General features: G+C 46.4%; 1 protein-coding gene across 1 annotated transcript in view; it reads right to left on the minus strand.

Annotated features, from left to right (window-relative positions):
- Nucleotides 1-5,823, minus strand: part of LOC115476290 (translocating chain-associated membrane protein 1-like) — a 50,554-nt gene extending 44,731 nt beyond the window's left edge. Inside the window, 1 exon segment of the mRNA XM_030212579.1 lies at nt 5,578-5,823. Coding sequence (XP_030068439.1) covers nt 5,578-5,697 — 120 coding nt within the window. The 5' untranslated portion in view covers nt 5,698-5,823.
- Between the last annotated feature and the right edge of the window lie 6,491 nt (nt 5,824-12,314).

Below are 12,314 nucleotides of genomic sequence, written 5' to 3' on the forward strand. Positions count from 1 at the left end.
GCCTGTGTTCTTATAGCTCCCCTCCAGATTGAAACAAGCAATCTACCCCAATCCCAAAAGACCCATACCATACATCCCTGATCCCCCCATACCCCTTATACCACCAACCCTCCCATTACCAAAGGAAACTATCAAACTTTTCCCAAACACAGTATTCAGCTTATATATATATATATATATATATATATATATATATATATATATATATATATATATATATATAAATTTAGGCAAGGACCCCCCCCCCCCCCTAACTGATTTAGAATTTGACTATGAGTCCCTATGAGCTCAAGAGACATCCTATCTACACAAAAGGAAGACTGGCATGCCTCAAAGTGGGCTTCTGACCACATTGCCCGTCCGACCAGGGCAACACCCAGGGGTGTGCTGGTAAATTGTTAACAGTGGGCTCTCTCTCGCCAGCAAAGTAAAAGAGAATTCAGGAGGGGCCCAAGCCCACATTTTGGGATCCATTTGTTAAAGTAGCCATGGAGAACCGGCTCCCAAAATTCTTAAAAACTTAACAAACGGCGCTCGAGAGCCTGCTCCAGCACACCACTGGCAACACCTCTGCTGTCTCAAAATTGAGAATGAGAGCTCCCTGAAGACGGATGACCACAGGCTTCTGGATTATCCTCTGGCAACCACTGAGGCTTAGTTTCCTCCAGTTCTTTCACCATCTTACTGAGATCTGCTTCAAATAGTCACTTGCCCCAATATTTATGTTTGTTTTCAAATTTACAATCACAAGATTAACTCTTGTTCAAGCAGAGCAGAAAGAAACAATAAGTAAACATTAAACATCCTTTAGGAAACAATCAAAACCTTCCTATGACCACAAATAGTTAAAGGGTGGGGGGGGGGGTGGATTCAAAAGCTAGGAGAAAACAAAAGATAAGCCTTTCTGGGGGGGGGGGGGGGTTCAGAATATCATGATGAAAGGCAGTATTAGGCAGAATGAATTTACAGCATAATTATATGTTTAGTTTATGTACTTGTTATGAATGGCTGTTCAGTAACAAAGTTTCAGCGTGCTTGTCTGACATTGCTGCCTGGATGTCTCAACGCCACCTGAAATTAAATATGACCAAAACCGAGCTTCTCATTTTCCCCCCCAAACCCACCTCCCCGCTCCCCTCGTTTTCTATTTCTGTTGATGGCTCTCTCATTCTCCCTGTCTCCTCAGCTCGAAACCTTAGGGTCACCTTTGACTCTTCTCTCTCCTTCTCTGCTCATATCCAGCAGATTGCCAAGACCTGTCGTTTCTTTCTTTACAACATCCGTAAAATCCACCCCTTTCTTTCCGAGCACTCTACCAAAACCCTCATCCACACCCTTGTCACCTCTCGTTTAGACTACTGCAATCTGCTTCTTGCTGGCCTCCCACTTAGTCACCTCTCCCCTCTCCAGTCGGTTCAAAACTCTGCTGCCCATCTCGTCTTCCGCCAGGGTCGCTTACTCATACTACCCCTCTCCTCAAGTCGCTTCACTGGCTCCCTATCCGTTTTCGCATCCTGTTCAAACTTCTTCTACTAACCTATAAATGTATTCACTCTGCTGCTCCCCAGTATCTCTCCACACTCGTCCATCCCTACACCCCTTCCCTACACTCCGCTCCATGGATAAATCCTTCTTATCTGTTCCCTTCTCCACTACTGCCAACTCCAGACTTCGCGCCTTCTGTCTCGCTGCACCCTACGCCTGGAATAAACTTCCTGAGCCCCTACGTCTTGCCCCATCCTTGGCCACCTTTAAATCTAGACTGAAAGCCCACCTCTTTAACATTGCTTTTGACTCGTAACCACTCGCCTCCACCTACCCTCCTCTCTTCCTTCCCGTTCACATTAATTGATTTGATTTGCTTACTTTATTTATTTTTTGTCTATTAGATTGTAAGCTCTTTGAGCAGGGACTGTCTTTCTTCTATGTTTGTGCAGCGCTGCGTATGCCTTGTAGCGCTATAGAAATGCTAAATAGTAGTAGTAGTAAGCATTGGTGTCTCATCTTTTAGAATGGTTGTTTTAGCTTGCTTTCCTATCAATTCGATGGAATTCTTTTATGTCTGTTTTTACTATGATTTGTATATTAATATGTAAACCGTTCTGTTTTGTGCATACAATTTGAAATGGTATAATGAATGAATAAACGATAACAGGATTAAATCCCCCTTTTAAATTCTAAGTTGTCCAACAGCACTAACACTGAAAGGATCTTCTTCATATTTAAAAAAAGCCCTTAATTGCTCCAGGAGTAAAGAAGACATATTTAGTCCCTCCAAGTTTAATCATGCATTTACTCGGGAATGCTAATAGGAACGTCGCACCAAGATCTCTGGTTTCTTTCCTCATAGCCAAAAATTTCTTCTCTTGCGTAGTTTTTATTATATCACTAGTAAAAAACATGCCCGTTTCTTGCGGCAATGAAACGGGCGCTAGCACGGTTTCCTTCCGGACCTCAGCAGCTGCAGTGACTTGGGCGACAGCTTGAGGGAAAAAGGGAAAGAAGCAGAGACAGCAGCTTGGGTGACAGTGGGTGAGAGAGAGGGAGGGAGGTGGGGTAATCCCAAATCTGGACTCCCGATTTTTTTCCAAAATGAATCAACGAATCAATTCGAAATCATGAATTGGACAACACTAGCACACACAGTGTGACCTGCTGCCATCTTGGACACACCCCCTATCCCAAAAGGGCAGTTTAACTAGACATGACTTGTAACGCTGCATCCGCTGCCCAATGCTACAACCAGAGCTGCTGATGTGCCGTGACAGCCAAAGACATACTGCAGGCCATAATGTGTCATAAATAGCATCTGTAAAATAGGCCAAACCTGCTTCCAGCTGGGCGTTATGGCACTCATCTTGTGCTGCAGACTCTTGACGCCACTTAAGGCATGCTTTTGCCACAAATGAGCTGCACACTATCACTTACAGGCCCAAAGAGACCACTTCAAAAAGGTTTGTTTCAGCCAGCCTTCTAGCTTCCTAATCTGTAGGTCTTTTAGGGAAATGTCCCCTTTCATTGGCAAGGTGATCTTCTTAATCATTGCTTTAACAAGGGAGTCCATCCTGGGAAGATGCAATATCTCTTCTCCTCCAGAACCAACAGGTAGAGGAGAGCCATGGCTCTGCCCACTTTCAGCCCTGCATCAGATGAGACACATTCTACTGTAATCAGGTCCCGAATGTCAGGATGCATCGGGAAGGCCTTAGGACCTCTAAGCCCCCCTCATGATCTATGAAGATGGAACTCCTGACAATGAAGCAAAAGGTTATCTGTCTCCCTCCTCTAACAGCTCCTTCAATGGTGGATCCTCTGAATAAACCAAAGCCACATCAGACAAGAAGGGATAAGCAGAGAGCCTCATCTGCCCACTCCTGGAGGTCTAAATGAGACATCTTAGGAGCCAGAGGGGTAGTGGGGTGAGAAACTGAAGTAACTTGCAGCAACTCCAACTGTCGCTACTTCAGACAACAGGCCTGGTGTAAGAGCAATATAAACCTGGAGAAAACAAAGATCCCAATGCAGCTGAATGCTCTGTCAGGCCCTGAGGTTGTAAAATAGTGGCTGTGCTCCACACGTAATCAGACAGTTGTTCTTCACTGCCAGTTGGCCCTGACAAAATGGCGCATGCTCCCAAGCTCTCCTGCATCAAACTATGTACCGGCCCTGCCGGAGAGCCCAAAGTCACTGGCACATTTGGATGTTGTGCCAAAACCAAAGACGTTCTACTGCTATCTCCTCTGCATTCCGCTGGATTTCCTGGCTTGCACACACTGCAACACCCCACCGCCAGCCAGCAGATCTCACAGCGAGAACACCACTTGCCTCCGCGGGAGCTGCCATTCATTGTCACAAGTGCTGCACCACATGGTCCCAAGCAGTGAGTTAGTATTCTTCCCCTGCACCAAGTAGAAATTGTAACCCTTCAAGTGGTTCCAAATCAAACTTTAGTTGGCCTTACCACTGTTGGTTGCTCCACCCAAGCTCACAATCTGAAGTCTTACCCCAGATGCGACAGCACCAGGGCTGATACTATGTCCCAAACTCACCAGTAAACCTTTTTTCTCTCTCTCTCTCTTTTAAAGTTTGTTATGCTGGAAAGGAGAGCTCAAGAAACTGGAGAGAGCTGAAGGGAGGGAAGAAGTAAATTCACAGGGCACCACAGAAAAGGATCTGAAGACCTCCAGATGTGACTCTCTGGGCTCAAGCCACCCACGAAGTTCAACTGGACCAGGAGCAAATCACTCAAAACCAGAGGCTGAAAAGCGTGTCCATTCACCTACTGGAGATATAAAATATTGAGGAACAGGACTGGAAGTCAAGAGATATGTCTAAGCTCAGTATTCAGTTCACCACCTCCACCTGCTGGTTGATGGTCACAACTACCCAACAGATGCTAGAATAGTGGGAAGCTACTTGAAGGAAGATACGTTGCACTTGAACGCCTAGGTGTACAAACAAGCAGCTTTTGGAAAGGGTTGTAACAGTGAAGCAATGGTTTCCCAGTGGTAACACACACAAAGCAAGAGAACAAAGTTGTCACAACAAACTAGAACCTTTGTAAGTTTTCTGACAGCTGTTATTTGTTATAGCAGTTGTCCACGTGGTGCCACATACATGTTTGCTTGACTAACATTTCTGCTATTGTGCTGTGGCTTTCTTCAGGGTGATAAAGCCACAGTATTCTCACTAAAATGCTGGTCAAGGAAACTCTGGGCATTGCCCTTACAACTGCTATAAATGTGATAGAAGCCTAAATATTATTGTACAGGTTTTGAGAAGGGACCAAAATGATTTTAAAACTCACACTAAATAATACATTGCAGATTCAGCTGCTTGAACTTTTTGTTACACAGCAGCGAAGGAGTGGAATTAAAGTTGTAAATCTAGCAGAGTCTGGGAAAATGGGCAAACTACATGGAAATATGAGAAAGGGCCTAGATTTCCATATACAGACAAGGGAATGAAATACTGACACGGAGCCAACATTTCAACATTTTGGGGGGTGCTAAGCCCAATGGAAATAACCCCTCCCTGGACACATAAAAGGGATTTTCTCAATATTTGGGGTGCTCAAGCACCCACAGAGTCGGCTCCAATGCACGGGGCTCTACTAATTTCATTTCCAGCCCTCTCTAGCCTCCTATGGATATAAGCCAAATATTATTCTATGCAAGAACTGGGGTGTTTTAGGTACCACTTGTAAATAACCCAGACTTTGTGGGTTTTGCCATTTTTACAGGAAAACTAACGTGCGATTACTAGAAGGAATTTTTCAAGTTCAACGCCCCTTTCTTGAAGTTGTTACAAGATAATCTGGATGCCTTTTTTTTTTTGTTTCTTTTCCCAAAATACAAACAAAAACTGAAACCACACATTTTCACATCTGACATCCTTCCCTATTTGTTAAATGACCCCAGCAGGCTTTAGAAACTTGATGAGCCCTACAAGTGGTTCCGTGTTCTGTGCACTGGGACAAGGCAGGGAAGCTGGGTTGGTTTGGTTTTTTTCATTTTCCAGTTATAGAAGTTGCTGACAGGCGCAGACGGGGCCACCCAAGTAGCAGCCTCCCAATACCTCGAACATGAGTCCCAGCAGGATGACCATAGCCACGCACGACACCATATCGGCATGATTTTGAATCACGAACTCGTGGCTGAAGACCGGGGGGCTCTTGTTTTTCTTCCGCAGCCCCATGCTGGCTGGCCGAGGGGGTTGACCGGCCACCCCGCACCGCGAGACAGCAACCGAGCGGGTAGAACCGACCTCCCTCCTCCTCGCCCAAAGGCAACCGAAGGCTAAGTAACCGTCCGTCCTACTGCTGCCGACCCACCCCGCCTCCTCCTCCTACTCCTCCTCCTCCCCCACGCACGTCGCCCAAAGCGCTGAGAAGCGAGACACCTAAACGGACCAATCGCAAGACGCGTCGGTTGTGATGGACGAGGCGCCCGGCCAGTCGGAAAGGAGAGATGGCGAGGAAACGGTTAACTGAAAGCCCGGAGGAGGCTGGGGTTTTGAGTGATCGCGGTCTTAGCCAATCAGGCGGCACTCAGCTGAGACAGGCTCCTGTCAAGAGATCGTTTTTGGGGAGGTGGTGCGCGTGCCGTGCGGCGATTTGACGGCGCGCGCGCCCTTAAAATTCCCCGGAGGGTAGCTTTCTTTTTGGATACTGTTGTTATTTGCAGCTGTGTAAGGTTGCGGAGACCCTGGATAGCATTTCTACTACTACTAATCATTTCTATAGCGCTACTAGACATACGCAGCGCTGTACACAAATTTATCTATTTTATTTGTTCTTTCTTTCTCTTAGGCTTCAGCTCTCTCTGCTGCCACCCTCCCTCCAAAACCTTTATATCCCCATCCGTCTTCTCTTTCACTCGACTGGTTTCCAGTAATCTGGGCCCCTTGTCTCTCAAATACTACCTTCTCTCACCCTGAACCAGTGGCGTAGCCAGACTGCCAATTTTGGATGGGCCTGAACCCAAAGTGGGTGGGCACAACATTTTCTCTCTACCCCCTCCCCCAGCAAAATTTAGTCACGCTAATCAGATGCATTTGTCACACAGGGTAAAGTGCTGCTTTTCAGTGCATCAGATTTCAGAAAATTTATTTAATAGCCTAACACCCTTTTCAATGAGCTTTCAGAGGCCAAAACCTCCTGCCTCAGGTCAGTATAATGCTGTTACGGTATCCTCGCCTGACCTAAGGAAGGAAGTATTGGTCTCTGAAACTTCATTAACACAGGTACCATATTACTTTATCCTAAATTAAAAATAAAATTATTTTCTTTACCTTTCTTGTATGGCCATTTACCTTTTCTCATTGTGTCGCTCCCAGTCTCTAGATTCTGCTTTCCTTCGTTTTCGCTTAACTCTTCTGCCAGGGTTTCCTGGCCATTTCTCATTTTTCTCTCCTTTTTCTTTGCTTTCTTCAATATTTTTCTGCCTCTCTCTCTCTGTCCTGATTTAATTCATTCTTACTATCCATTCTTTAATTTCCTTCATCTACTTATGGCTTTTCATCTTTTTCTCACCCTTGTTCTCCCCATGCCCCTTCCTCTTATTCTCCAGTCTTTCACTACTCTCCTTTTCCATCCAGCAGCTCTCTTCTTTCTCTCCCCATCCTTCCAGTAGTCTCCCCTCTTTCTTTCTGCATCCTTCCGTCCAGTGTCACCTCTTTCTCCCTACCCTTCCATCCAGCGTCTTCCCTCTTTCTCTCCCCATCCTTCCATCCATCTATCCTCTCTCCTGATCCTTCCATCTAATGTCTCTCTCCCTCTTTCTAACCAGTGTCTCTGTATCACTCTACCCTTTTCTGTTCAGTGTCCCTTCTCTCTCCACATCCTTCCAGTCTCTCACCTTTCTCTGCATCCTTCCAGTCTCTCCCCTTTCTCTCCCCATCCATCCGTTTTCCCTTTCTCTCCCCATCCTTCCATCTGTTTTCTATCTTTCTCCCCATCCTTCCATGTTTTCCCTCTTTCTCCCCATCCTTCCATGTTTTCCCTCATTCTCTGCCATCCTTCCATCTGTTTTCCCTCTTTTCTCCCCATCCTTCCAAGTTTTCCCTCTTTCTCCCCATCCTTCCATGTTTTCCCTCATTCTCTGCCATCCTTCCATCTGTTTCCCCTCTTTTCTCCCCATCTTTCCATCTGTTTTCCCTCTTTTTCTCCCCATCTTTCCATCTGTTTTCCCTCTTTTCTTCGACGAGGCACGCCCTGCATGCCAGCGCAAGCCCCCATTGCCAGCCACTGCTGTTTTTCCTGTTGAGCAGCAGGGCCGACAAACAAGAAGAAGCGCTAACGGCGCTAAGGATGAGAAATGTTAAAAAAAAAAAAAAAAAAGCGCGGCACCGGCAGGCACTGTCTCGGCAGCCTTAAGGCATTGGCTGCTGAGGCATTGGCTGCTGGCTCGCAGGCTCCTCCCGCAGATGGGAGGAGCCTGCGAGCCAGCAGCCAATGCCTCAAGGCTGCCGAGACAGTGCCTGCCGGTGCCGCGCTTTTTTTTTTTTTTTTAACATTTCTCGTCCTTAGCGCCGTTAGCGCTTCTTCTTTTTGTAGCGCCGGCCCTGCTGCTCAACAGGAAAAGCAGCAGTGGCCGGCAATGGGTGCTGGTGCTGGGCGGGCCTGGGCTGAAATTGGGTGGGCCCAGGCCCACCCGTAGCTACGCCCCTGCCCTGAACGACCCCTCCAGTTCCCCTTTCCATCATCACCATGCAATAATGTTTTTGCCACTATTATTGAAGGCTGTGGTGTGCTGGTAAATATTTAACAACGGGCTACTTTGCTGTAGGGGATGCCAAGGTCCAGAGTCAGAAATCAGCAGAGGGTAGCGCTGGCAATCTATTTATTTGACTGACGAGGCTCAGCATCCCTGCCAGCAAAGTAGCTGGCAAATTTTGGGACTGAGCCCCAAATTTTGGGAGCCAGTTACAACGGCTCCCAAAATTCTTGAAAACTTAACAAATGGTTCTGCTGAGCTGGTTCCACCACACCACTGGTTAGTGGCGTAGCTAAGGGTGGGCCTGGGTGAGCACAGGCCCACCCATTCTTGCCTCAGGCCCCCAAAACTCTTCAGTGGTGGTGCCTCACTACTCTCTCTCCCTCTTCTCCACTCATGGCCTGTCATCTGCCTGCCTCTCTCTGGGACCCCCCCCCCCTCACAGCTACTGCCTGCAACAACTCCTGTAGGCATCCTGCAACTGCCCTGCAGGCTTCTCTCTATCATGTCCTGACCTCAATGATGTCACTTCTTGTTTCCTTGGCAGGAATGTGGTAGAGAGAAGTCTGCAGGTTGCCTATAGGAATTGTGATGGGCAACAGCTCTGAGGTAGGACTGGGGGATGGGGTTCAGAGAGAAACGTGCAAACGGGTCATTTTAAAAAAACACCATATAGTACGTATGTACAGGGGTAGGGGTGGGAAGGGCCCACCCAAAATGGCAGGTCTGCCTACGCTCCTGCCACTGGTTGAAAGCCACTCTTAACTTGTACAGCATGGATAAAGTCATCTCAGAATTAACCTCTGCCCCATTGCTCAGACCAGTGCCTACTCATGCTAATCTTACTGCTCTACTTTGTAACAGTGGCGTACCAAGGGGGGGGGCAGTCCACTCGGGGTGCACGGCGGTGGGGGGGGTGCCACGCGCCTGCCGGCTCTTCGTTTTCATGCTCCCTCTGCCCGGAACAGGTTACTTCCTGTTCCAGGGCAAAGGGAGCATGAAAACGAAGAGCCGACAGGTGCGCAGCAGCACCCCCCCCCCCCCAGCGGCGTGCACCTGGGGGGGGGTTCTTTCACCGGGGGCTTGTGCTGCACATGGGGGGGGGGTGCTGCACCCAGGGGGGTGGGGCGCATCGGCGATCCACCCTGGGTGTCAGCTCCCCCAGGAACGCCACTGCTTTGTAAGATACTGATACAGGAGCCAGCTGTGTAGGTGCTTGATTCCGCACCCCCAAATGTTGAACAAACTCCTTGACTGTATCCAGGAAGAGGTAATTTTCATTGGGTTTAGTACCCCAATGATTTTGAAACATTGGCTCCTATGACTAATATAACATCAGAAGTGATCATCTTCACTGTTCTACCTAATTATGATGTGATGATGCTGAGGGGTCTTTTGTGACATATTAATTGCACAGTCTATAAGACAACAAGCAACTGTATCTTAGCAACATTTGGTACAAGCCAAATTCTCGGGTCCCTTCTCTGCTGCCTGGGAGCACACCTAGTAATGAAGTGAAGAAGGAGAGACGTGGGTAGTCAAGCAGAGTGACCCTACAGGGCACACAAAGGTGATGCTGCCAGTGCCACAATGCCCTTTAGAGTGAGTCTGAGTTTGTAAATGTGTGAGCCCAAAAGAGAAGAGAGCTCTAAAAGGAACCCATATTGTGGGTATCACTTTGTCCAGTGACTGCCCTGAGGAGAGGAAGTAAAAGTTGCTGAGAATGGTAAGGGTAAGGAATTCCGAATGAGGACAGAGTCTAATTCAGTGTTTTCCAAGTCCAGTCCTGGAGTACCCCTTACCAGTCAGGTTTTCAGGATATCCACAATGAATATGCATGAACTTGATTGCACGCATAGCCTCCATTATATGCAAACCTCTTCATGCATATTCTACTACTACTACTACTATTTATCATTTCTATAGCGCTACAAGGCATACGCAGCGCTGTACACCATACACAAAAAAAGAGACAGTCCCTGCTCAAACAGCTTACAATCTAGATCATTGTGGATATCCTGAAAACGTAATGGCAAGGGGTAGTCCAGGACCGGACATGGGAAATACTGGTCTGATTAACTTATCTCCATCAATGAGCACCGTTCCCTCCAAACTAAGTAGGAGTCCTCCAACTGCATTGCTGCCAGTAGGGGGTGGTGCTTCAATATTGTGTTTTCAATTATTTAGAAACAGTTTCCCTGGAGTCCTGCAGAGCCTGCTTGTCCTTCACTGTGGAAAATATGATAGTGAAATAGCACCTCCCACTGGCAGGACTATAGGTGGAGGACTCCTGCTCAGCTTAGAGGCAACAGTGGCTATGAGTATGTTTGGACTTCCTAACTAGGCAAAACAGATAGCTGCTAATAGTGCTGGGCAGAAAGGAGTACACTACAGCAGGTGTTCTCAACCCAGTCCTCAGGACACACCTAGCCAGTCAGGTTTTCAGGATACCCACAATTAATATGCACGAGATACATTTGTATATTTTTAATAAATGATTACTGTTGTGTTGGAACTAGATTGGTCTTCCCCCATTCTTCCTTTTAGTAGAAGGTCCCCTAAGTTGGTATTTGATTTAAAGGTTATTAGATTGTTCTGTTGTTTTTATGGGTACTTATATGTTGGTGTCTTGTTTTATATTATTGGTTGAATGTATTTGAATTTTATACTGTATATCTCCTTAGGGTGAGCGATTCACAAAGTAAAGAAATAAAATAGTGACAAATGCAAGAAAGACAGATGTACCAGTAAGGATCTGGGAACTAGTCAAAAGGTAACAGGAGGAATGGGACTTGATAAGACTGCCTTTCTGTGGGTTTTTTTTTTTTTTTTTGCAACTACGTTCAAAGCAATTTACATAGTATATACAGGTATTTATTTTGTACCTGGAGAAATGGAGGGTTAAGTGACCTGCCCAGAGTCACAAGGAGCTGCAGTAGGAATCAAACCCAGTTTGCCAGGATCAAAGTCCACAGCACTAACCACTAGGCTACTATTTCTGAAGTAAAGAGTTTTATCATGTGGGAAGGAAGATGATCCCTAAATTAACTGTTGAATGAGCCCAACTTCTGTTTCATAGAATGTAATGTTCATGTCCAAGTGCCAGCTAGGGTCATTGGGTGGATGTGAGGAGATCTGCTTTCCACTCTCCTCGCTACCTGCAGTGGGAAAAAGGAAGAAACTCTGAAAAGGTTTTTGTGGATGACCCTGTCAGAAAATCTCTACTGTTGAGAATGTCAATAATAGAAAATAACCATACCACAGCATAGATGCTAACCCACATAAAGGCCCTTTTATTAAAGGGCAGTAAGGCTACTGCATGGGTAGCCTGCACCAAAACATCACCACTGTGAAGCACATTGAGGTGTCCCGTGATATTGGTGTGATCAACGCGCACCAATTCCCACAGTAGAAAATAGAGATTATTTTCTAGCGTAGAGGCTGGGAGTAGGTATGCCTTGCATTAATCAAGCCTAGCTCTTTTAGCACCGGCACATTACTGCGTGCTACTGAATTAGCACAGGAGTAAGGTGGGAGCCCTTACCGCCTCCAAAATAGGTGGTGGTAAAGGCTTCCAGCAGTAATGGTAAATTAGTGAGTAGCCATTTTTTTTTTAAACCTGAAAGTGGGCATTTTTCAGCTGTGCTAGAAAGTGGCTGGAGCGCACGGCAAACCCACGTGTTAATTGTAGCGCTGGCCACTTTCTAGCGCAGCTTAGTAAAAGGACCCCCTAGTTCTAAGGAAGAGACTTTTCGGCTAGGCCTGGTTTCAGCTTACATCCCAAAACAGTGCTATTTTTAGTCCCTGATTCTGATCAATTAAATCAGTGCAGCAGGGCCCATAACAGAACAAGGCCAGAGTTGTCAGAAATCTAGGACTGGCCTAAAGTCTCTCTCCTAGAATTGGATAACTTGGAATCTCAGAATTAATTTTTCTTGTAGTTTTTTCCTCTCTAAATGTGATTAGAACTCTCCGAAAGAGAATGATTTATAAAGAAAGCAGGGTTTAAAAAAGAAGAACAGTCAATAGGTGTCTGGCAAAATATGAGTATATCAATTACACCAGAATGTCCTCTATGAAACCAAATATTCTGTTTCA

Source organism: Microcaecilia unicolor, chromosome 8 (genome assembly GCF_901765095.1).
Source record: "Microcaecilia unicolor chromosome 8, aMicUni1.1, whole genome shotgun sequence".
NCBI classification, from domain to species: Eukaryota; Metazoa; Chordata; class Amphibia; order Gymnophiona; family Siphonopidae; genus Microcaecilia; species Microcaecilia unicolor.